A 25,629-nucleotide genomic window follows, 5' to 3' on the forward strand; every position below is an offset into this window, starting at 1 on the left:
CTGTTGCAGTAGCCTCTCTGTTGACTTCCTGTCTCCAATCTACCACCTCTGGTGTCTCCTGCCCCCCTCCTCTGTGTCACCTCTCCAGTCCTACCCTCCTCCAAGTCCCTTCTCCCCAGAGCCAGCTGCCAGAGGTCTACAAGCACCCTCCGGCTGTGCAGGACCCTGGGGGAGGAGTCCTGCCTCTGAGATGGATGGGCTCTATCGTCTTGGGCTTAACCTCTTTGGGGCCAGTGTCTCCATTTGTAAAATGAGGATAAAATGCTTGGCTTATAGTTTTATCATTAGATTCTGAGCTTCAGGAGGCCAAGGCTGTCTGTCATTCATCCCTGTCCCCTGGTGTCTGGCACGTCCTAGGTCCTGGTGAATGTCTGGTCACTTTGACCAAAACCTTTCTGCCCTTCCCCCTCTCATGCTTGATTGATCTGCCCAGTATTTCTGGAACACTGCCTGCCCTCCTGACTCCTAGGCTTTGCCCATGCCGTTCTTTCCCCTAGGATTGCCTTCTGCTCTATCTGCAGCACTAACCATTTTGGGGAGAGCTCAGTTGCCACGCCTGAACCCTTTCCCAGCCCTCTCCCCCGAACCCCACTGGAAACAGCCTCCCCCTTCCACACCAACCCCGCCCCCACGGCAGGGAAGGTTCCTCCTGTCCCAGCCAGGCTCCTCTGTTCTAGGCAGAGGAGGGGTTGGCATTTCTCTGCACCCGCCTGGGGTGCCCAGAGCCTGCATGGTGCCAGGTACAGAGCAGGGCTCCGGATGGAAGGGCCCAGAGTGGACTGGAACGTGGTAGCAGCCTCCTCCCCCAGGAGGGAGGAAATCCTGGGCAGGATGGTTGCCAGCCGCCTTCCCAGAACAGGCCCAGGCTGGGCTGGGGCAGACTGGCGTGCTAATGCCGGCTCGGGGCATGGGGTGGAACACTTCAAGGTCGGCTTTGGGGTCCAAAGCAGTCTTGGGGCTTCCCTGGCGGTCTGGTGGTTAGGACTCCATGCTTCTAGTGCCGGGGACCCGGGTTCGATGCCTGGTGGGGGAACTAAGATCCTGCAAAACATGTGGCACGGCCGAAAAAAAAAAAAAAGAAAAAATAGTCTTTGGGTCTGGTGGGAGAGTAAGCGCATTGGAGACTCATGTTCGGTGTCTTGGCTTACTGGGCTCTCTGTTGTTTAAAAAAAAAAAAAAAATTTAAAATGCTTAATTTAGGACCCGGCCTGTGGTAGGTGGTCAGTGTCTGCTGTCCGTGGGAGGAGCGTGGAGCATCACGTTGAGAGCATGGACGTTGGGGTCAGAAAGACCTGGGTCTGAATCCCGGCTCAACCCCTTCCTAGTGAGACTTTGGGCATGTCCTGTCACGTCTCTGGACCTCAGTTCCCTTGTCTGTGAAATGGGCACGAGCCTGGTGCTCTCTTCTTCAGGCTCGGTGTGAGGATTCGGGGAGACCAAGTCGAAGCCCGTGGCATTAGTTAGGATGTGGTGGAGCCTGACAGAAAGCAGAGCGCTAGAAACATTGGTGGCTATAAATATTACTACTTCACTTCTCTTTTCTGGCAAAGAACCATGAATTTCTTGGACCTCTTCATTTTTTTTCACTTTCCATGACTGGCAGTAGCAGGTGGCTTTCTCTCCGGGACTGTTTTTTCACGGAAGCAAAATCGCGTATGTTTTTTTTTATCACTTCACAGGAGGGAGCACACACGACTCGTGAAGAACAGCTCTGCTGTAAACCCAGTGCTGAGCCCTCACTGCCCACGGCTCCCCACCCAAGACCCCACACACTCGTGGTCCCTACCCACGCACCCCCATCCACTGTAGCCAGGGCAACCCCCGGCAGCTCCCTCACCCACCTCATGCACCCCACCATCCCCAGCTCCCCAGCCCCACCTGTCTGAGCAGTACCCTAAGGCCATTTGCCACAGAGGAGCAGGTGTGCAAGTGAGGCAGAAGGACCGCTCCACACACACAAGCCTAGGCCTGGCCTTTGACTCAGATCCCTGTCTGCACCTCCATCCTCTCCACAGAGCCCTCAGCCGGTCCCTAAGATGCACTGATAACACCCGCTGATAAGAACCGCCACCAGGGTGCCCGGCACTGCCGTGAGCCACCCAACCAATCAGATATAAATGGGTGTAAGATGCCTCAGTTTGATACACTGATGTCCCTCGGGACTGTCAAAGAGGGTGATGTGACTTGGCCAGGGAACCCTGTCTTCCCCTCAGGAGCAAACTGTGTCACCAACACGCCAGGTCCTTTCTGTTGGTAGTGTGGTCCGGGGATGGTACCTGGGAGCCTGTAAGAACTGCAGGCTCTGAGGCTGAACCCAGACCAGCTGCGTCAGAATCTGCATTTTTAACAAGACAGCAGTGGCCCGTTCACATGCTCTTTTGAAGTCTGAGATGCGCGCCTGCCGGTCACTGGGGCTCGAGCTCGGCTGCGAGCGAGAATCACCTGGGGACTTTAAAATGTGCTGGTGCCTGGGTCCCATGCCCAGATCCAGATTCCACTGGCCTAAGTGTGGCCTGGACGTGGAGAGTTTTAAATGCTCCTCAGGTGATTTTAATGTGCAGAGAAGTCTGGGAATCACCCTTCTCAGTCTTATCGCTGGACCCATAAGCTGTTTTATTGCTTGTGTTTGTAAGTAAGACTTGGTGAGAGGAAGGGCGTAAGGTTCAGGTGGCCCTGGCCGGTGTGTGGATGGGTGTACGTTAGAGAGGGTCTAGGGTTACTGGCTTGGAAGTGTGCAGGGAAGCATTTAAGGCCTTGGGACCGCCCCAGTGAGGCACAGGGGAGAAAGGCACTGTCCCGAGGTCCCAGAGCTGGCTGGTTGCAAGGCCTGACCCAACACTTCGTTCCCTGACGCCAGCTCCCAGTTGATGCCTGGGCATTTGGAGGTGCTGCCTCCACACCTTGGTCCTTGAACCAAAACCTCAGCTGGGCTTTGATCAGTAAGCCTGCCTCTGCTCTGCTCTTACTTGGCCGGGTGCTAGCTCCGGATTCCAGCAAACCGTCCTTGAAGCCGAGAAAGCTAAACCCACCAAAGCTGGAGGCGTAAGCGCATCGGGGCCTCGTGCCCTTGTGTGATGAGCACCCACTGAGAAGCAGCTCAGCTTCGTGGAGAGCGAGGGACTCCAGGTGGGCGGGGTCTGAGCCCCAGCCCTGCCACGTGTCAGCTGTGCTGCCTCACACTGACCCTGCAGCCTCTCCGGCCTCAGTTCCCTTATCTGTAAAGTGGGCACAGTGGTACTCCCCGGCTTCAGGGAGTGTTCAGGTTGAGTGGGATGGAGGGGACAGAGCCGCAGGCTGGGCCTGGCAGGTGTGGGTACCGGATCAGAGCGAGCCGGGGTCACTGAGGGCTCAGCGTCACGTGGCATGGCCTCAGGAGTCTCCGGAACACCAGCCTGGGTCCCGAGCAGGCACATCCTGAACCTCCAGGGCCGGGGGCTGCTGACACGTACCTCTCTCCTCCTCTCCCAGACACACGGGCTCAATGGCCGTCCCATGTGTGTGTTTGGGGGCTTTGGGGAGACCTGTGCTGCCAGCGTGGGGACTCCCTAGCCTTCCTGGCCTCATCAGGCAGCAGAAGTTGGCCACGGTTGGTGGCGCTCTTCCCCCCGTGTGGGCCCACTCGGGACAGAGCAGCTGTCACTGTCATGGTTATTTTATTTTTATTCCTCCCTCTGGGAGCCCAGAATCGAAAGGAAACGTTAGCGCTGCAGCCTCATTACGGAGAGTAGAGAAACGGGGTGGGGTGGGCGAGTTTGGATCTTCTCAGCCAGGGCCCCGTAGGCTCAGAACTGCAGCATTTCAGAGGGCAGAGCCCATGGAGACCGTCTGGTGCGATGCTTTCATCTCACAGCATTTCATCTCACAGCAGATGGGGAAACAGACCACACAGGGTCCTGGACTTCCCCAGTGGTGAGTTGGGGCCAGGCTGGAACATGGTTCTCCTGACTCTGGGGTCTGAGGTCTTTCCCCTGCCACCTATGACCGCTGCAGCCAGGGAGGAATTAAGGGTAGTTCTCCAGAGACCTCACCCCTCAGCCAGTGTTTCCACGTGAAATGCAGATCCCTGGGCCCTGGTGCCTGACTCAGGAGCTGGGGTGGACCCGGGGATCTGCACCCTCAGCGAGGTCATCTGACCAAAGTTTGGAAACATTGCTGTGGACTCTCCCCATTGGGCCGAAAGCCCCAGCCCTGTGCTCTGCGCCTGTCCTGCATCAAAATCCCAGCCCCTGGGGCTTCCCTGGTGGCGCAGTGGTTGAGAGTCCGCCTGCCGATGCAGGGGACACGGGTTCGTCCCCTGGTCCGGGAAGATCCCACGTGCCGTGGAGCGGCTGGGCCCGTGAGCCATGGCCGCTGGGCCTGCGCGTCCGGAGCCTGTGCTCCGCAACGGGAGAGGCCACAACAGTGAGAGGCCCGCGTACCGCAAAAAAATAAAAAAAGAAAAGAAAAATTTAAAAATCCCAGCCCCTGACTCATCTGCTTTCACTGAAAGCGTCACTTATGAGGCACACCTGACACCAGTAGGTCCCAGGTGAAGGGGACATAGGCAGGATCCTGTCATGGATAAGCACATGCACCCTGGACCCAGGCAGCCTGGGATCGAATCCCGCGTCTGCAAGTTTTGGGTCCTCGACCTGTTTCTTCACCAGCTGGTGCCTTTGTTTCCTCACCTGTAGGTTGAGGAAGCCAGGCTTCCTTCCTGAGGTGTTGTGAGCGTTCGATGCGTTAATACAGATGAAGTGCTTCATTAGTATCTGGCACATAGTAAGGTCTACAGACATGTCCACTATGATCATGCACAGTTTACAGGCTGAGAAAATTATGCCGAGAGGTTAAGAGACTGTCCTAAGGTCGCACAGCCACCAAGCAGCAAGACCGGTTGGGCTTCAACCCTTGTCCCACATAGTCCCTGCCTGGGAGCCTACAGCCTTCCCAGCCCTGCCTGCTAGCTGCAGCTCTGCTGGTGGATTACGGATTGACCAGGAAGGACCGCTCCCCATGCTTCCAACTGCTCACTCACACACTCTGGGTTAGGATAGATTATCAATTCCTTTAGCCAGGAACGCAGAGTCTCTGGAAACCAAGTGGCCGTACAGAGCCACTTCTGTCCCAGAAGTCCCTCACGGGGACAGAGGCTTCTGAGGACACGACCACCCTCAGTCTCGAAAGCTCCGTTCTGGTTACGGCAATGCCCATCTGTACTCAGAGCTTACTTTCCACTTCTGGTGGAAGAAATTGCACTGAAAACCTCTGCATTTTGGTCTAAGAGAATGTTTTCCTGGTCCTTGTGCCACTTCCTTGTCTGGGAAAGAAAGTAAAGTCCAGGTGTCCTTAAAAGAGCCTCTTCCTCGAGCTTTCTGGTGTTTGGAAAGTGGTTTCTTACCAGCGTTCCCCTTCCCCACTGCCACCCTCAGTCTTTCTCTGACGGTTCTCGTCTGAGTGTTTCTGCTGGAATTGGGAAGTTTGGCCCAGCATCCGGCTGGTGCCCACCTTCAGAAATGGCCCTGCAGTACCTCTCTGGTTGCCCTGAGGACTCAGGAACTGAGCAAGGCCATTCAAGCCTTTGGAGGGCCTGGCCTCGGGCCTGGCAGGCACTGGGCCCCCCTCTTTCCACCACCCACCCCTCTCCCTCTCAGTGGCCAGGGGAGAGGCAGCTCCGTTACCGCTCTTTTTCTCTTCTTTCACCCCTGCTGTGATAGAATCTGCCCGAGCGGTCAGTGCCCGGCCAGCTCTCGGGGCCCATTCTAATGAAGGTAACTGAATGCCCGGGCAGCTGAAACCGGCCCTTTGCAAAACAGCCAGGGGAGGCCTGCCCTCGAGGGCAGGATGAGCCAGCTCTTGTTTGCCTCAGCCTGGCCTTAGAGACGGGCTGGGCCCTGCCGTGTGGATGGAGGGGCCCAGGAAGGGGAAGGGGACAGAGAGCAGGTTTATTTGGGGTGAGCTGGGCTGGCTCATTGCAGTTTGCTCTCAGTGCTTTCAGGAGTTGCAAAAGCAAACAGTAGATTTGGGTCACAAGGGGGTGGGTAGAGAAGGAGATGGTAGGATTAACAAGGATTCTGCCGCCAAGTGCTGGGGCTCAGGGCTCTGGGCTCTGGACTTGGGACCCTTCTGATCAGAGCTTCTGTTTCCCTCCTTCCTTCCGTCCCTTCCTCCCTCCGCTCAGAACCCACAGCTGCGAAGCTGCCCTTGGGCAGACACACGTCACCACGGTCCAGGGCTCCGTTTCCTAGACTCGAGAGGCCTGCAGCAGAGTGGAAGGGCTTGAGAGGCAGGCAGGCAGGCCTGCGTCCAAATCCTGGCTCTGAATGTCCTTGGGCAGGTCACTTAATTGTTTTGAACCTCAGTTTTCTCATCTGTGAAATGGGAAGAGTAGTGCCTCTGCTCTGGAGCATCCAGATTTTGTGGGGCCTGAAGCTCTTACAATGTGTGGAGTCATCCTTAAGGTGAAGGATCTTGTTGTAGCGTCCTTTTGCACACTTTACAAAGCACATGACCATCTGAACACACTGGCAGGGCCCCTCCGGAGCACGTAAGTGTCCTAGACGTTTGTTTCATTGGCTTCACGTGTACACATCTACCTGGTAGGACTATGAAGGATCAAATGAGCTAATATGTGTGGAACTCCTAGAACAGTGCCCGGCCCAGAGTAAGGCCCTCGTAAGTGTTTTTTTCTTTAATTAATTTATTTATTTTGATCTGCATCGGGTCGTAGTTGCGGCATGCGGGCTCTTTCATTGCGGCATGCGGGCTCCTTGTTGCAGCAAGCAGGCTTCTCTCTAGTTGTGGCGTGCGGGTTTTCTCTCTCTAGTTGTGGCGCACGGGCTCCAGGGCGCGTGGGCTCTGTAGTTTGCGGCACACAGGCTCTCTCGTTGAGGTGCACGAGCTCAGTAGTTGTGGCACACAGGCTTAGTTGCCCCATGGCATGTGGGATCTTCGTTCCCCAGCCAGGGATCAAACCCACATTCCCTGCCCTGGAAGGTGGATTCTTTACCACGGGACCACCAGGGAAGGCCCCCTCATAAGTGTTAACTTTTAGTCTTATTACCTCTCAGGGTTGTCGTGAACTTTAGGTGTGTACGGTGTTATGCTTGCGGCACCATGCTCGGTACTGGCAGATGTGTTCATTCGCTAGCTCACCTAATAGTGCACACGATGGGCCGGGTCCGTGTTGAGGTCTGGGGTCAAATGGTCCCTCCTGGCGCTTTCAGTCTGGGAGGGGTAATCAGGCCATCAGTTAATTACACAAATACGCAATTCCAAATGGAATGGTGATGGTGTGAGAAGGTGAAGATGTGCTAGGTGATCTCTAGGGGAGAGAAAAATGAAATCATTTGACTTGGGATATAAGGAAAGGCCTTTCTTGATACATTAAACGAAGGAACGGATTCTTATTACTTTAATTTCAGCATGTCCATCATGAAGGCAGTCTGGCATGGTGACCAGGTCCAGCTAGAAGCTAAACAAATGCTATCTTGTTTGATCCCCTAGACAACTCTGAGATGAGAGAATGGAGACCAGGTGGGAGAGGTGGTCTTACCTGAGCTGATGTATGTACTCAGTGGTAGAGCTGGGATTCGAACCTCCACCCAACTGCCTTCCTGCTCTCTCAGCTACACCACATGGCTGACACAAACGCACAGATGCCCTTGTAGGCTCATGTGACCTCAAGACGTTCTCAGAGGTCACACTGCCACTACTTCCAAAGTGGCTGTGACCTCCCTGGGGTATCAGACTCCAAGAGCAGTCAGTCTCCCAGACTTGGAAAGCGCTCCTGGTGTCCTCGGGCACCTGCATCGTGAGTGTAGCTCCGCAGGCCCAGCTCCCATGGCCATAGACGCCAGCCCTGTCCTGGCTTTCTGGTCTACCCACTTGGTGCACTTATTCCTGCAGGGGCCGTTGATGCTCTTTCACTTGTTACCTTGGAGGCCTGGAGGGGCTCACAGCGTGAGGTACAAGATGCACTCAAACCATAAGACAGAGATCAGAGTTCAAAAGACAAGTAGGGAAGCAGGAGGAGCCCAAGTATTGGGCCCAGAAAACCACAGCAGGGGAATAAGCTTCTTCCTGGGTTTGACAGGCGTGGCAGAAGGGGGGATAGGAAACATAGCGCCCATGATCCAATGGAGGGAAGCAGGTAGGCAGGCGCGGGGCAGGATGGGGCCAACATTCCTGAAGCACCTACAGTGTGCCACCCACTCTGCTAGGTGCTAGAAACCTGTCATTGAGAGATCCTCTTAGCAATCTTGGGGTAGGTGCTTTTATCTCCATTTCTCAGATGTGAACACTAAGGCTTAGAGTGTCAGATGAGCTTGTGAAGACTCATCCCTGAACCTGACAGGAGTTTATGGAGAGGGTCATGACTGAGGAGACAATGGGCCACACAGTAGATGGAGTTTCTATGGAAATATTATTTTATTTTATTTTTTTATAAATTTATTTATTCATTTTTGGCTGTGTTGGGTCTTCATTGCTTCTCACGGGCTTTCTCTAGTTGCGGCGAGCAGGGGCTACTCTTCTTTGCAGCGCGTGGACTTCTCACTGCAGTGGCTTCTCTTGTTGCGGAGCACGGGCTCTAGGCTCAAAGGCTTCAGTAGTTGCGGCACACGGGCTCAGTAGTTGTGGCTCGCGGGCTCTAGAGCGCAGGCTCAGTAGTTGTGATGCACTGGCTTAGTTGCTCTGCGGCATGTGGGATCTTCCCAGACCAGGGCTCGAACCCATGTCCCCTGCATTGGCAGGCGGATTCTTAACCGCTGCGCCACCAGGGAAGTCTGGAAATATTATTTTTGTAACCAACATTATTGTTTTTAAATACAGAAACGTGTCATATTTCTATTAGCCCGCGTTAAAAGCTGAAGCAAATGTGTTAAAATTATGTGTGACCAAAGTATGTCTGTGGGAGACGAGACTTTTTAAAAAGTGTCCAGGGTTGTAGTATTTGTGCACGAAACTCAATGCCAGGGTAGTAATGACAAGCACACTCATATTGAGGTCGTGGGAAGCAAGCGCCTTAGAGACCTTACCGCACGAGACAGATACAATTTTATTCCCATTTTACAGCTAATGGGACTGAGGCTCCGCTGTTAAACAGGTTGCCTGAGGTCGCCCAGCTGGAAAGTGGTGGATTTGGGACCCACAGTCAGGTCTGTTGGAGAGGAGAGAGGCAGCCGTGTCCTAGTCCTGCCCTGAGCGGGCTCTGACAGGAGCCGGGGAGCTGACGGACCGAGCTGAGGTCTGGGCGACAGAAGCAGCGACCGAGCTCTCAGTGCCAGGTGTGAAGATGAGAGTTGCCACCCGGTTACCGTCCAGCTGGCCGGCCCCTCGCCTGGCACCTGAGACGGCAGGCAGTGCGCCCTGCTGGCTGGGTCCAGACTTGTGTCCGAAAGCAGTTGGCCGTGCCAGGTGGTGGGGCTCCTTGGCTTAAGCCCTCACACGCTGAGTCACAAGCAGGAAGAAGTCCACTCACCGGAGCTCGAGTCCCCGGACCTTGGCTGGGAGCTGCCCTGGGGCGGGCCGGTGGAGAGACAACCCCGTCCATCCTGGAGGAGCTCAGCCTACGAGGATGTAGAGACCCACAGCGATGCGTGCTCCAGCTGTACCCCAGGAGGGGCAGCGGATTCCGCCCGGGGGGGCGGAGGGCAAGCACAGGGGACTGGCTGCACCAGGCTGGGCTTTGAAGGCCGAGTCCTGCTAATCGTCCCAAGAGCTTCCCTGACACCTCCACTGTGTGCACCCCACCGTCTCCACCTCCAGGCCTCCCACCCACCCCGGATGGGTCCTGTTTCCTGACACGGCTCAGCCAGGCACTCATTCCAAGCTGCGTGTGGGGGGCACTGGAGATCCAACTGGTCCCTGCCTCCAAGAGCTTTATTCTAAGGGGAGAAGGCAAGGCCATACCCAGGAAAATTGTCAGTAATGTAAATGCAGACAAAGAGAAGTGCCTTGAGGGGACTTCCCTGGCGGTCCAGTGGGTGGGACTTCCCTGGCGGTCCAGTGGGTAGGACTTCGCGCTCCCAATGCAGGGGGCCCGGGTTCGATCCCTGGTCGGGGAACTAGACCCCACATGCATGCTGCAACGGAGTTCGCATGCCGCAGCTGGGAAGCCTGCGTGCCGCGGCTAGGACCTGGCACAGCCTAAATAAATACATATTTTTTAAAAAAGAGAGAAATTACAGAGAGTGAAGGGGAGGGAGTGATGGAGGGGGGTGGTCATCTCTAGAGGGGACTAGAGACATAAGGGATGGAGGCGGGTGAAGCTGGGGGTGGGACCAAAAGCAGGGAAGTGTAAAGGTCCTGAGGCAGGAAAGAGCTTGGTTGATTTGAGAGCCGGCAAGAAGGCCGCCGTGGCAGGCGATGGAGACGGGGGGACTGGAAGGTGGGGCAGAGGCGCCTGAGAGGAAGGGGCCGGGCGGGACGGGGTGGGGGTGTATAGGGTTTATCCTGGGTGTCGTGGAGGCCAGGTGAAGGTTTTCCCTTGGGAAGTGACAAGACCTACTTGGTGTTTTAAAGAGATCCCCGGGGTGGGCGGAGGGGGGCGGGTGTCAAGACCGTGCTGGCATCAAGGTGGCCAGTAAGGTGGCTGTGCGTTCGTCCAGGGAAGAGGTGATGGCAGCTTGGCCAAGGACGCTGACAGGCAGGTGGGTTGGGTGGTGAGAAGAAGTGAGCTTGGCTGATGTTGGGGGGAGGAAGGAGTCTTGAAGGACCAGCTGCGGTTCTCACCTGGGCTCCTGGGTGGATGCTGGTGCCCTGTGCTGAGCTGGGCTGCAGGGTGGGGAGGGGGATTGAGGGAGGCAGCGGGTTCGGAGGGAAATTCAGCAGTTGGTTGTGGACATGTGACTCGAGATGCCCACTGGAGGGTGAGTTGAAGACGTTCACATGCAGTGATGTGCGTCCAGATCCCCTTTAGGTCAGAGCCCCTCCCTCCTTCTCCCATCTACCGGGAGCGCCCGGCTGCAGCAGGCCCTCCCCAGGCTGCGGCCAAGGCCCAAGATTACAGACCCTTCCTGGGGGCATCCTGCATCCCATGACTGGTCCATGTGGGGATGCAAGGGTTTCGTCCCCTTGCCTTTTTGGAGGGACAGCTCTGAAGGGCCATCCCAGCACCAGAGCAGCTGTGGGGTCGTCTGAGACCTCATTAACAACCGCATTGCTGTCCGCCTCTCCCTCTGCCCCGTCCTGCTTCCCTTGCTGCGTTGATCCCTAACTCCCTCCTCGGTAAACTTCCTCCACGGACGATTGGATACAATAGTTGGGACCTCGGAGGAGAGGTCCAGGCTGGACATAAACCTTTGGGAGCCCTAGGAAAAAGAGAAATCACTCCTTGGGGAAGAGACCAGGAGGGCCGGCATCCTAGAAGCCAGGCTGGAAAAGTGAAGGGGCCAGGTCCACTGGGTCAAGTGCTGCAGTGAGGTGAGGACCCACGTGGCCCTGGTTTATTTATTTACACCCTGTGGGGTTTAGGGAGGGATTTTCAAAGCCAGGGCATAATCTGGTATGGAGATGAACTAGTGGAGAAAGGGACATTGGTGATGCAGAGCGGCTGGGCGTGAGGTGGCCGCAGGGACAGAGGACCTTCAAGGGGGCGGCGCCCAGGATCTGAGGAACGGGGTCCATCTGGGAACCACGTACTGCAGCGGTCAGAAGGCAGTTAAGGCACCTGCATAGGTGGGTGTGCAGACCTGTGGAGGGGACAGGAGGCGGGTCTCTTCCGGTCGCTTCTATGAAGCACAGTGTCAGTTGCGTGTGAGCAGTGGGGAGGCAGTGCTGGATGGAAAGAAGGAGAACCGACTTAGCCTGACGGCTCCCAACTAGCAAACGGCAAAGGTGTGATTCAAACCCAGCCGGAAACTAACTTAAAAAGCCTGGGCTCTGGGCTTCCCTAGCTGGAGAAAGCGCAAGGAACAGCAAAGGTGTCAGTTACCCGGTCAGCAGGTAATAGAGGTAGCAGCAATACAGATGGGTATGGAGCTATCCCGGTGCTAAGTATTTTTGTGAATCGCCGTCAGATGCATGGTCTGCTGTGCCACTGGCCTACATCTGTAAGTGTTCTTCACGAGTTATTTCATTTAACACTCAGCTCCCACCCTGTCCCTCAGTCACCCTGTAACACAGATACAGTTGATCCTCATTTTTTGCAGATTCCATATTTGCAAATTTGCTTACTTGCTAAAATGTATTTGTAACCCCCAAATTAATACTCACAGTGTTTTCGTGCTCATTTGCAGACATGCTCAGAGATGAAAGTTTGAGTCGCCCAACTGAGGTCGAACAAGATGTGACTCTACTTTTTAGCTCATCCTGTAAACAAGTGTCCCTTTAACAGTCTTTTTAGTGCCATGTTTTTGCATTTTTGTGGGTGTTTTTTGGGGGGTGGGTTTCGCTGTTTAAAATGACTCCCAGATGTAGTACTGAAGGACCGTCTAGTGTTCCCAAGCGCAGGGAGGCTATGATGTACCTTATGGAGAAAATACGTGTTAGGGAAGCTTTGTTTAAGCATGAATTATAATGCTTTCGGTTGTGAGTTCAACGGTAATGAATCAACAACATCTAATAACGTGTGTCTTTAAACAAACACGCATAAAACAAAGTTATGTATTGATTGGTTGACGAAAACGTTGTGATCAGAGGCTGGCAGGAATTGACTTGAACGCCAGCTATGGGAAGCAGAGCTGAAGCTTGAGCCTGGCTGGCCGGGCGCTCGAGCACTTCCCGGCCATGAATGTGGCCTTGTGGTCCAGTGAGACAGCAGGGGGCCCGGCCTGGAAGAAAGGTTTCTTTCTCAGGGCAGCCCCTCCCTCCCCTGCGCTGGCCTCCTCTGGGCTCGGCCTCACCAGTGTCTGTACCTGAACACAGCGGCTCCTTCAATCCATCTGGCTGCAGCCACTGAGCCCTGCCAGGTTGCGGTTTTCCCCTAAGTGGGAGAAACACTGACTCAGTGTCCTGGGGCCAGGGCCTTTGGTTTCCCGTTGCTGAGCCCAGCCCCGGGAGGGAAGGCACAAACGAGGTGTGTGTGCCTGAGAGGGAGGCCAGCTCCAGCCTCCAGATGAGCCCAACCCGCCAGTTTATTCAGGGGCAGCCTGGCCTTGCCCAGCCCCCTTCACTCATGGGCTGTCATCGTGAAGAGCCCACAGCCCTACTTTTCTCATTTATGGGGTGGCTTGTTTGTTGTGGGTTTGGGGTGTTTTTTTAATCTCCAGATAACGTAGGAGAAAATTGTGGGGGACTGTGATTTCCAAGTAGAATTACAGGCCCTTCAGGATATGTCCTTCCGACCTTAAAAAAGATGTAAGGTTGTGTGCATCCACTCCCAGCCTTTTCTGAGTTTGTCTCCTCTCAGGAGCCGGCTAAATTCCCGAGATTAATGACCTCCACCCTGGAGCGTCCCTGGTGCAGGTCCTAAGTGCCGGCTGAGAACAGAGATGCAGGGAGAGCTCACAGGACTGTGAAGAGGGGCCGTGACCACGGAGAGGGGGCTCAGAGGGCCTCGGGGCCCCACCCTGCCAGAGAACAGATGAGGGCAGGCGGTGGGCAGGCTACGGCCCAGATCGGCTCTGGGCAGGGTCGCAGTGACCCAACAGAGAGTGCAGCCTGGCTGCCAAGCTGTAAAACCGAGAAAGGAGCCTGGGCTTGTGTTCGGGGCTCATTTGAAACAGCCTCCGCACTCCTGTGGGGAGTGGAAAGAGCTGGTACAGAGTGCCACAACCCTCCCTGAGCCTCTGTATACAGAAACTGCCGCCCAGGGACACAGCTGTCATAGCAGCCGAGGCAGCGTTTAGACCCCAGCATCTCAAGAGAGCGGGGCCTCTCTGATGACTCACACACCCAGCACACACGTGTGCACATGTGCCGGTGCCTGGCAGGGCACCCTCACCCCTCTTAGCGCACAGCCCTGGGTGTCCAGTGGTGCTGGGGGGAGGGGGGAGGGCGGCGCTCTGCATCCCCTTCTTATATTTCCAGGTGGCTGGCCTGTGGTTTCTGCTCAGTGAACGTTGTTTGAATAAATGAATAAACGAGTGAATGCATGAGTGCATGGCCTTGGTTCCACTGTGGTTGCTTTGGGGAAGTTATTTTACAAATCTGAGCCGCCCTTTCTTTGCTGCATCAGTCTCTGGGATCAGCTCCCTGGGTCTGAAGGCTGGCTCTCCACTTACTGGCTTTATGTCTTTGAGTAACCGCTTTGAGCCTTAGTTTCCCCATCTGTAAAATGGGGATAATACCTGCCTCATAGGCTTGTTGTGAAAGTTAAATGAGTTAATGTCATGTGAAGCACTTAGAACAGAACCTCATGCACAGTAAGTGTCCTGTAGGTGTTTGCTATTCATATCTTTAAAATGAAGATAATAACATCATGTTGTTGTTGTGTGTGTGTGAGTGTGAGTGTATGTTGGGAGCCTGGTGCATTGTTTTCCCAAGTGTGTTCCTTACAACACCGAGTCCTCTTGTTGTTAGAAGTTAAATGAGAAGAAGAGATCCTGTCCAAAGCTGGACAGCCTTGAGAAAAGCCCAGGTTCAAACAAAGCGAGGAAGGTCTCTCTCTCCTGCTCAAGTGCTCTGTGACGTCTCCAAGGGGGAACCAAGAGTTCCGCCTGCGGATTCGACCACAGAGCCCATTTTTGCTTTCACAGTAGGATGGGGGCTCCACAAAATACATTTTTGGAAGCAATAAATATTTCTTTGTGTGTGTGTGTGTGTGTGGTACGCGGGCCTCTCACTGCTGTGGCCTCTCCCGTTGCGGAGCACAGGCTCCGGACGCGCAGGCTCAGCGGCCATGGCTCACGGGTCCAGCCGCTCCGCGGCACGTGGGATCTTCCCAGACCGGGGCACGAACCCATGTCCCCTGCATCGGCAGGCGGACTCTCAACCACTGCGCCACCAGGGAAGCCCAATATTTCTTTTCTTTTAAATTTTCTTTTATTATATTTTTTATACAGCAGATTCTTATTAGTTATCCATTTTGTACATATTAGTGTATACATGTCAATCCCACTCTCCCAATTCATCCCACTACCACCACCACCCCCGCCCCGCTTTCCCCCCTTGGTGTCCATACGTTTGTCCTCTACATCTGTGTCTCTATTTCTGCCTTGCAAACCGGTTCATCTGTACCATTTTTCTAGATTCCACATATATGAGTTAATATACAATATTTGTTTTTCTCTTTCTGACTTACTTCACTCTGTATGAGACAGTCTCTAGGTCCAACCACGTCTCTACAAGTGACCCAATTTTGTTCCTTTTTATGGCTGAGTAATATTCCATTGTATACATGGAATTGCATACAGTACAGTAGGGAGCCTGACAGGAGGCCAATCCCGACATACATTGTGTTCCTCACAGCAGCATAATTTATGTTTGAGGCATGGAAATCATGAAGCCAAGGAGTCATTTACTCTCAATGAAGGAGAGGGGAAGACTTCACATGGCAGTTCACACCTGAGTGGGGTTTTGAAGGATGAATAGGAGTTTGCCTAATGGACAGAGGAGGCAAAATGTTTGATACTCAAACAGCATCCCCAGTCTACTCTCAACCACCACCCCTTTCTGGAGTCAGTGTGGACCCTTCTGCCATTAGTAAGCTTTGTGACTGTAAGTCATTTCTTCTCTCCAGGCGTCAGTTTTCCATTTGTAAAATGGGATCCCTTCCAGCTTTAATGTGCTATGATTTCATGTCTATATCGGCCTAGATGATATTAATTTCTAAAGAGTTCCCTTATTTGCAAAATACTTTCCAAAAGTTTTTGACCTTCTTTTAATGCACAGCCCAGCCTTACAAAGTTGTACTCTCTCCATTTGACTGAAGAGGAAAGCGAGGCTTGGTGAGCTAAAGTGACTTGCCCTTTGCCTATAAGTGGCAGAGCCAAGCCTCAGATCCAGGGCCTCGGACTCTGAGTTTGGGGTTCCACACGACCTCTAACTCAACTCATAAGCCTAAAATCCATCTGTGGGTTGCACATAAATGATCCTTAGTGGATCACTGCCCTCGCACAGGCCCTGTGTCTGATATTACTGCTGACAAAGGGGGAGAAGGAGTGGAGACCATTGTGCGCCGAGGATGCCAGGCTCCACCTAAAGAAATAGCTTAAGGGAAAGAGGTAAGCAGGGTGCCCTGTGAGGGGTGGAAGGCAGGACCTTGAGGACTGATTGTCAAGGGAAAGCTGTTTTAGCCAGACAGCAGGGTAAAGTCCAGGACAGCAGGCAAGGGCTCAGCTGCTCTTTCCAAAGCAAAAATTGGTGCCTAAATCCAGGGTGAAAATAATCCCCTGCCCCCAAAGTCTTTCTGTCCTGCTTCGGTTTCCTTCGTAGCACGTGTCATGGACATCATCCATTCATTTATTTGTTCATTGTCTGACTTCCCCCACTAGAAAGCAAGGGCCACAAGAACTGACTATTGATTACAGCTATATCTCCAGCTGGGTCTGACCCATAGAAGATCGTGATTAAATATGTGTGAATGAATGACGGAATGAATGAATTAATGAGCGATGCCTTGCCCTGCGATCGCTCCAACTCCTGATGTAGTCAGCAAGCCTTTGGCAAAGTATTCAGTTGTTCCCAAACTTTGTGGCATTGCAGTCACCTGGGAATCTTTAAAAACGGCTGGTGGTGGGTGGGGGGCTGGGGGGGGTGGGGTGGGGGGGAACTTCCCTGGCAGTCCAGTGGTTAAGACTCCACGCTTCCACTGCAGGGGGTGCACGTTCGATCCCTGGTCGGGGAACCAAGATCCCACATGCCACGTGGCACGGCCAAAAAAACAACAACAAAAACCAAAAACGGCTAACGCCTGGCTTCCACCCCAGCCACTTGGATTCATTTGCTCTTGGTGTGACCTGGGCATTGACTTTTTTACGCTCCCCAAGTGAGGCTAGTGTGCAGTGCAGTTTTGGAACTGTGGCTTCACTGTTCACTCCTAAAATCAGCGATGTGGGCTGCCAGGTCTGGGAGGTGGTAGGGAGGGTGGGGGGAGGCATTTGAAACAGAGGAGACTTGTTTATGCTCTCAAGGGTCTGCAGTCACCTGATGTTACCGAGAGTACAGGAAAGGGAAGTTTTCCCTCCTTGTCCTCTCCTGATGCAAGTCAAAGAAGACCTTGTTCCATTTCCTCCTCACCTGCCACCATCTCCTCTTAGATGATTGGATGAGTCAGAGGAAACGAGGTTCTCTCACCATTTTCCCCTCTTATTGGGTTTGTGTGAGTAAGAAAACCCATTGTTTACGTCTGCACAGGTTGACAAAAATAGAGCTCAGCCTTTCTGAACACTCAGCCCAGTTCTAGAGTCAGTAAGACCTGGTCCTGCCCCGTCTGCTCCATGTCCAGCCAGACATCACGCAGGACCCCAGTCCCCAGGGCAGACTGCTGAAGGCATCCTGGCCGAAGGACAGCCACCAGCCCCGAGGTGTTTGCCAGTGGAAGGGGGCTCATGTTTCTGGGGCTCACACCTGGTCCAATATCTGCTCCTGGGAGAGCGTGTGCTGTAGGATGGGAAGTAATGTGCTGTCCAAACCGCAGCTTTCCAGAGGAAGGAATGGTCCCAGATGCCTCCTCTTCCCTACACAGTGCAGACCCCCTGGACAGGCCCCTGCTGGAGTGGAAGGGCTCTGTTTGTTGCAAGCGGCAGATTGGGAACGACTGGGAGTCGTTGTTTGGCTAATGTCAACACTGGGTAAAGCTCAGAGAGCTCTTTCCTGTTACAGTGATGCCCTTTATGCTTAGCCTGGCCTTCCATATGGCCCCAAACATGTGCAAAACGTTGCCTCTTTACACCCTCTGTTGTTGAGCTAACTCCTGCGTGGTGACAGCAGAAGGAAAGTAGACATAGGTAGATAGCCGGGGTACAGAGAGAATTTACTGATCTCTTCCCTCACCTGGATCACCCAGATGACCATGTGTTTTCCGCCCCCGTAAGTTTCTGGAGGATCGTTAACGCCTGCTTGTCAGTGTTCTGTTGGCTTTTCTCTGGCTTTGGCATTCAGCGTCATGGGAGTATTCTGGTATCAACAATGGCAGAATCAGTTTCCTGACATAAAAAGAATTAATCAGAGGGACTTGCAGTCTAAAAATTACTCTTGGATACATTCCCTGGGAGAGGGTTTCTGATTTTTTTTTTAAAGCCTTTATTTATTTTTAAAATATTCCTTTATTTTGGCTGTGCCAGGTCTTAGTTGCGGCATGCGGGATCTAGTTCCCCGACCAGGGCTCGAACCCAGGCCCCCTGCATTGGGAGAGCGCAGTCCTACCCACTGGACCACCAGGGAAGTCCTGGGTTTCTGATTTTAATGAGATTGTTCTTTCTCTTGATAAGACAAGTCAGACCCCTTAGGAGACTCACAGCACCGGGCAAGCACTGTGAGGGAGTAACCTCCCTGCCACTCCCCACCCCCAGCCTGTCTGACCCCATCAGTAGGAAGGAGAGGGTCCGGCACTGGCAGTCAGGAGCCTGAGTTTCAGTCCTTGCTTATCTGGTATCTCACTGTGTGGCATTGGACAAATTCCCAGCCTTCTCCGAGCCACTGTCTTACCATTCATAGAATGGGGGACAAGTACTTTTGATACTTACCCAGAGAGTCTTCCTAGCTTAACATGGTTAGAGTCTATGACATCTAAAACACAGCTATGCTAAGGGACCAGAGTAGCTAGCTCAAGACCCTCCTTGTCCCAGCCTCGTAGGTGGGGCTGTCTCAGAGACAGAACTATATTGCTTAATAACTGTGTCTCAGGCCCCTCTTGATCAGATGACACTGAGTCCTCCATGTGCCCTAGTCTGGGCTGGAGTCCTTAGTTCCCACATTCCATTTCAGAAACAGTAGTTCCCCACACCCCCTCCCACCTGCCCCAAAACTATCACTGCTTCCCTGAACACTATGGAAGATGACAGGGCCTCTCCAGAAAGTCAGTGGCCTCAGTTCTCCTGAGAATTCTAATCCTCCTGAGGTTCTAATCCTCCCCCTAGTTCCTCGCCAGCTTCTTGCCATATGGTAATTGATAATGGCTACTGTTTATTGAGCACCTGCTATGAGCCAGGCCCTGTTCTAAGTATTTTATGGGTCCCTATTATCTTCATCTTCACACCAATCCTAAAATATGTACCACTATTATCTCCCACTTACAGATGAGGAAACTGAGACACTGGGAATTAAACCTGTCTGGAGTCATCCAGCTACAACGTGGTAAAGCCAAGAAATGACCCTCAGTTCTGGCTCCAGAGCTCTTGCACCTAATCACTGGGTCAGACTGGGGCTCATTCATGCCACTGGGAGTAACTAGCAGCTGGTATTTATTGAGTGCTTGCAGCTCAGGAGGCACTATAATAGCTACTTTTGTTTTTGTTTTGTTTTTTGTTTTGTTTTTGGCTGCGCGGTATGTGGATCTTAGTTTCCTGACCAGGGATCGAACCCACACCTGCTACACTGGCAGCACAGAGTCTTAACCACTGGACCGCCAGGGAAGTCCCCTAGGCACTTCTTTTATCATTCCATTTACACCTCACAACTGGAAGAGGAAAGGTCTTGTTTCCCTTTTATAAAGTTGGAAAACTGAGGCTCTGAAACATTACATGACTTCCCCACGGCAAACTGTAGAACTGGCAGGCTTCAACTCAGTGTGTCCGATGCTAATGTCTTGTGACACTCCTCTCTGTCATGCTACTTTTCAGGACAAATACCTGGAGATGCTCCCCACCCCACCAGTTTGGGGAAAAATAAAGAGGGACCACTAGCAGCCCCCTCCATGGAGCTCTGGACCGTGTCCATCACGCTCCCCCCTGGTGGGGGTAGGGAAGCCAGGTCTGACTCTCCACTGACCTTCTCTGGGAGAAAGCCAATGATCACCTTAGGTTTCTGCTTCTCTTCCCCAGTTCTGCGTGACCCTGTCAAGTGACCTGCTTTCTGGAGCCCCACACTGCTTAGGGGCAACATGAGACGCGGAAGGGTAAAGGGGAAGCCGAGATAGAAACCCTGAATTCAGCCCCACCCTAAAACCTCACCTAAGGCAGCTGAGCTAAGGCCTCAGGTTGGAGCTGGGAAGGCAGAAAGAGCAGGCCCAGGGTGCATGGGCTCATTCACACACCACACCTTTGATGAATGCCTAAGATCAAGTGTACCCACCGGGCCAGGGTGCAAAACAACCCATGAGGTGGACTGTGCCATTCCCATTTTACAGATGAAGACACTGAGTCTGAGATGTTATATGACTTGTCCTAAGACTGACAGCTGGCAAATAGGATTCAAACCCAGGTCTGTCCGATTCCAAAGCCAGTGCTCTTTCTGGTACACCACAGCGCTCCTGCGTGTTTAGGGACTGTGGGGGTGGACACAAACTAGGGTGAGAAACAGCCTGTGGCCTCCGCACATAGATCTCTGAACTGCAGGGCATAAGCAGGGAGGAGAGGGCCAGCTGTGATGGAGTTTCCACCTCACCCACACTACCCCAGCCTCGCCCCCACATGTAGCCCTTGCCAGGAGGCCCCCCTCTGACTAATACTGTCCTTTTTGGAGAGTCCCCAGCAGGTCTGGGAACCCCAGTGGGATGCTTTGCCTCAGAGACAGGCCCTGGTAAACAGAAAGGTAGCTGGGAATTTATTTGCAAGGGAGATACTGGGGAGAAGGAAGTTGAGAGCAGAGAGCCAGAGACAAGGGGGCTGAAAAGCTCTGTGTGTGTGTGTGTGTGTGTGTGTGTGTGTGTGTGTGTGTGTGTGTGTGAGAGAGAGAGAGAGAGAGAGAGAGAGAGAATTGGTGTTGTACGAAAGGGTCCTGCCCATACCAAAATGCCACCTTGTTGGTCAGTGAGGACTCAAGGACAGCAAAGGTGGCTTCATACGGGCCTGAACCAGACAATTAGGAAGATAAATCCGCTCCCCACCCTCCCCCAGTTACACAATACAACGTCAAGTCAAAGGGAAACCACACTTGCAAAATTTGCCGGTTTACAGTTTTCCTTCTTTTAATCCGGAGCATAATGAAGAGTTATGAGGGGGCACATTTTGGACTTAAATTATATGTACTAGGATCCAACAGAAGGAGTCCGTTCCTTCGTTTGTTTTTTAGTTCCTGTTGCCGCTTGGTTCTTTGTATTCCCGTACTGGTTATAAAGACAGTTTTGACTTTACACGAAAAGATTGGGAAAGTTGTAGGTGGGATTCAGGATGAGAATCAATTTAGGAGTCACCAGACTCAGGCTGCTGGTGGTGGCGGGCTGTTGGCAGGTCTTCGTTCGCGTCCGCAGATGTGAACCAGGAAGCGCGGACAGCAAACTGAGAGTAGCCTGGAACAGGCAGCGGCGGCCACAGCGCCCGCCCGAGAGGCGCTTGAATTTACAAACTTCGTCTCCCGTAATCCCAAGGTCCCGGCCGCCCAAATCCCTGCAGCAGTAACCTTGCTGCGCGGGCTCGACAGGGACCCTCGCGAGCTCCACCTCCGGAGCGTCCCCTGGGGCCCGGTGAGGGGGTGCAGTGGCCTGGGCCCGCCCCGCGGCCACGCGGCCAATGGTCGGCGCCGCCCCAGCCACCTGCCCCTACCTTAGGGGGCGGGGTTACCTGGGCCCCGCCCCCCGCGGCTCGGATTCCCTGGCCGCATTTCCTCCTCCTCTAGCCCCGCCCCCAGCGCGAGGCCCCGCCCCTTCGAACCCTGAGCCCGGGCGCCTTGTGATGTCACGGCAGCTTTGATACAAAGAGCCCTTCGGCCCACGCGGGTCTCCCGGCAACGAGCGCGGGTGGGGGCGGGGCCGGCGCCTTCAACTGGTGCCGAACCCGGCAAGCAGCCGCGGCTCGGACCGGACTGTTTCTGCGCCCTCCGCTCGGCCGGCCGCATCCCCGTCGGCCCCGCCGACCCGCGCCCGCCCACTTCTCGCCCTTCGGCAGCACACCGACCCGCGGCCGGACTGGGGATGCGCACCCCGCCGGTCCCCGGGGGCCAGGTAAGCGGCGGCCGGGAGGCTCGGGGTCGCGGGGCTCCGGCGACACGCACCTGGCCCGGCCCGCGGCCCCGCCACCGGGGAAGTTGCCGGAGCGCGGAACTTCGCCCGCCCCAGCAGGGCCCGCCCTGTCGGCCCTTGCCGGGGAGGTCGGGTTACCTGCCCCCGGCTTGCTGGGCCAGAGCGGGGAAGTCGCCCCCCCGCCTCCCCCTCCGACCCTCTGCCGGCGCCCAGGTGCGAGGTTGGGCAGCACTAGCCCTGGGGCGCGGGGAGACGAGGCCAATTCTCTCCTCGGCGCCGTTTCAGAAAGTGTTTTTAGGGGGACCCAGTTGGCCGGGAAAGAGGCTCGTTTGCCCGGACGCTTCCCTTGGGACATCCCGCGTCCTCGTGTCCCACCTCGGCTCCCAGCGTGCCTGCCCCTCCGGGACCATTGTTGCCCCAGCTCCCTTCCCTTGGTCCCGCCGAGTCCCGAAGCGGGCTCTGCACGGCCGAAGATTTCCCGTAGCTTTTGGAGGCAACACCGTTCCCGGGCTTCCCTCGTTTCCGAGGGTCCCTGCCAGGCAAGAGGGAGGACCAGCCTAGTTCGGGGTTTGGGGACGGGCCCTGCTCCTTCCCAGCCGAGAGGCTGCGGAGGCCGGAGGTGCGCGCGGGCTCCCAGCTCGTAGCTCTCTGGGCCGCAAGAGCCGGCAAGTCCGCCCCGGTAGTAGTTGCTGTTGTCACAGCCGCTTCTCTGCGGGCGACAAGCGTCTCTGAGGTCTTGGGGGAGCAGCCTCTGGAGAACAGTGTGTGTGCTGCAGGAACCCTCCCCAGCCCCAGACTTGATTTCTTCTCAGCCGTGCACGCTCCAGTGTTCGTCTTTCCACATTTCCCCTTCTTGCTAGCCTTGCTCTCCCACAGATGGCTGGAGGTGACACATCTTTCAGCCCCGAGGGACATGCCAGTATCCCTTGACTGATGGATAGGCCGCCTCCTCAGAAGAGTGTGAGGGGGCCGAGTTCCTGCACTCAGCCTATAGGACTTGGGTGGGAGCTCTCTGGTCTGGTTTCTGCGGATCCACCAAACCTCTGGCTTCCCTGCCTGGAGGCGGGTGCTAATCGCAGGGTCTCCTGGGAGGGGGCACCCCCAGGTCCTTTCCCTGGTGCAGTGTGGTTACAGTGATTGCCAGGGGGCGGGGGGGGGAAGGGTACCAGCTGTGTGTGTCTCAGACCTCTGCAGTAGAGTTCTCTGTCTCTCTCTCTTTCTCTCCCTCCCTCCCTTCCCTCCCTGTAACCGTGTAACCCAGCCTTTGTGGAGTCCTTGAGTCACTGCCATTGACTGGGGTCTTGCCACCCACCTGGCACCAGCTTACTCAGATAGACTGGCCCAAGCCTTACCCTGCTTGCCTGGCATTCGTGAAATGCCGATTACGTGCCCAAGGGCTACGACATGCAGATACTTCCCTCCCCTCAAGGTGTTTGAAGGCTGGTGGGAGACTGATAAACTGGGTCTGATCGCTCCCTGCCCAACACTGTGTCCCCAGCCCTCAGGCAGAGTTGATCTGGGTTGTCTCTGAGGCCCCCATGACTAGGCGTGTGCGTCCCCTGTGGGATTCTTGGGTAGCAGGCCGTTGCTTGGGCACATGCTTGCTGGGGAACAGCTTTGTAATTTGGTGACTCCGGCTTTGCTGGAGGGGTGGGGTGGATGACTAAGGCGGGCGGGAGATAAGACAGTGCTCAGGGGAGGGGCCGGACTAAGCAGGCCAGGTGAGCAGGCAGGAGGCGAGACCTTTGCCCCAAGCAAGACCAGTAAGAGAGACTATCCGGAGCCTGTGCATAGAAAGGACTTTCAGTCTAGCAAGGGCAGGAAGGAGGAGAAATTAGGGTGCCTGGAGCAGCCTGCACTGGGGAGGCACTGGGCTGCAGCTTGAGAGCTTGCTGGTGGGTGTTCTCCTGGCCCCCACTCTCCTTCCCTGCTGGCCTCTCTTCAGAGCGTTTGGACCCTTCCCAAAGCACACTGGCCCCTTCATGGCCTCTCCTAGCCTCCTCCCCTCCTGGTGGGTCCGGCTACCCTCACATCCAGGGCTGTCTCTTCAGCTGCTTACGGGGGCCTTCACGGCTCTCACCTTCCAGCACCCTCCCCACCCCACATCAGAGTGACTGGAAACTTCCTTTCCTAGGGCTGCGTTCTCTCCTCTGAGGTGGCCTGTTACGCCAAGGGATGTTTTCACAGCTGATTCTGCTCTAAGGGGGCTTCACAGTTTCACTTCACTTCTTATACTTTGGGTGTGGATAGGGAGGAGGCGCAGGGGAGCAGGGGGGAGGCTCCTAATAGCAGGTGAGCAAGTCCTGGAAGTAGGCACCTCAGGGACTCAGGACCTTAGGCGGGGGAGGGACAGCCTGGGCAGATGGAGCCCACCGTCTGGCCCTGTGCCCTGGCCCTGTGCCCTGGCCCTGCCCCCCGGCGCAAGGCTTATTGCCTTTGGAAGAGGAAGCATCTGTCTGATCTGCCTGCTGTCCGGTGTTGGCAGTGGGCACAGTGCCCTGGTCTTGCTGGGCGTACAGGATTCCTGGGGTTGGGCTGGGGTCCTCTGTGTCTTGACTCAGCACCTGAGCGTTGACGGCATCAAGTCATCGGCCCCTCGAATGAGGAGGACTGCTCAGGTCTTCCTACTGCCCAGTCCTGCAGCTGGATAACGTGCCCACGGCCAGCCGGGCATGGGACAGGCGTGTGGACTGGGCACATCCACCTGGCATCCTTCTGGACGTTGTGTGAACGTGTCTCCTGGCTGTGGTGCACAGTCCCCTCCATCAGGTGGCTTCCAGGGCACAGATCCTTCCCCATGTCTGTTCACCCAGCCCCCACCAGGCACATTGCCCACTACAGGCAATTCATTCATTCAGCAATATTTGAGCGTCTAATTCGTGTTGGATTCTGTGCTGGGCACTGGAGACACAGCAGTGAACCCAACCGGCAGCAGTCCCTGCCTTCACGGAGCTCACATGGCAGCACAGGGCAGGCAAGCAGGTAAAACCTGCAGCGTGCGAGGCGGCAGGAGCGAACGCGGGGTCCTGGGGAGTGCTGGGCAAGGAGCTGTGCTTTTAAACGGAGTTGGCAGGGCAGTCCTCGCTGAGACGGTGGCCTCTGACCAAAGAGGCCCAGGCAGGGGAAGCAGCAACCGCAAAGGCCCTGAGGTGGGGCCGCGGCCGGCGAGGTGCATCCGCGGACCTGCAGGGAGGCCGCTGTGACTGGAGAGTGAGCCAGGGGACGGGACAGAGAGGCCAGGGGTGCCTGACGCTGCCAGGCAACAGCCGGAATCCCAGGAGGAGAAGGTAGCACAGCTGAGGTTAGAAACTCCCGGGCACAGAATGCATTTCAGTGCTCTGTCCTCTTTAGACCCTTGCTGTTGAGGGGTTTGGGCCTGAAGGTGTTCCTTGGGGAGAGGTGCCTGCGTGCAGCCATCGCTGCATGGACTTCCTGCCCTTAGCGCGGGTCGGGTCAGATGAGCCTGTCTGAGTGGATATGGAAACCGTCCTTGCCAGACTGTTGATACGAGCCAAAACCACCGGGGTGCTGTCCGTACAGCTGTCTAAGCAGGCGGATCACGGTCGGGGCTGTCCCCGTCCCCACGGGCCAGCGCTGCGGGTGCAGCAGGTGCAGCGCTCAAGACTCACGAGGTAGCGGGCAGCCGCCCCTGGTCCGCGCTCTGGCCAGCCGCTCCCGGGCTCTGCTTCCTCGTCTCCTCCTTGGGCGCC

At 55.2% G+C, this 25,629-nt stretch overlaps 1 protein-coding gene across 3 annotated transcripts in view; it reads left to right on the forward strand.

Annotated features, from left to right (window-relative positions):
- RAB11FIP4 (RAB11 family interacting protein 4) overlaps nucleotides 1–25,629 on the forward strand; it is a 113,795-nt gene that overhangs the window by 53,686 nt on the left and 34,480 nt on the right. The window contains exon 1 of one of the 3 annotated variants that reach the window (XM_060134456.1): nucleotides 21,763–21,901. The exons of 1 other annotated variant lie outside the window; for it this stretch is intronic. In XM_060134456.1, the coding sequence (XP_059990439.1) occupies nucleotides 21,872–21,901 (30 nt within the window). In that variant the 5' untranslated portion in view covers nucleotides 21,763–21,871. Of the gene's footprint in view, nucleotides 1–21,762; nucleotides 21,902–25,629 lie in introns of those variants that run through there. One more of the 3 variants, XM_060134457.1, reaches the window with a different exon arrangement.

Source organism: Lagenorhynchus albirostris, chromosome 20 (assembly GCF_949774975.1).
Source record: "Lagenorhynchus albirostris chromosome 20, mLagAlb1.1, whole genome shotgun sequence".
NCBI classification, from domain to species: Eukaryota; Metazoa; Chordata; class Mammalia; order Artiodactyla; family Delphinidae; genus Lagenorhynchus; species Lagenorhynchus albirostris.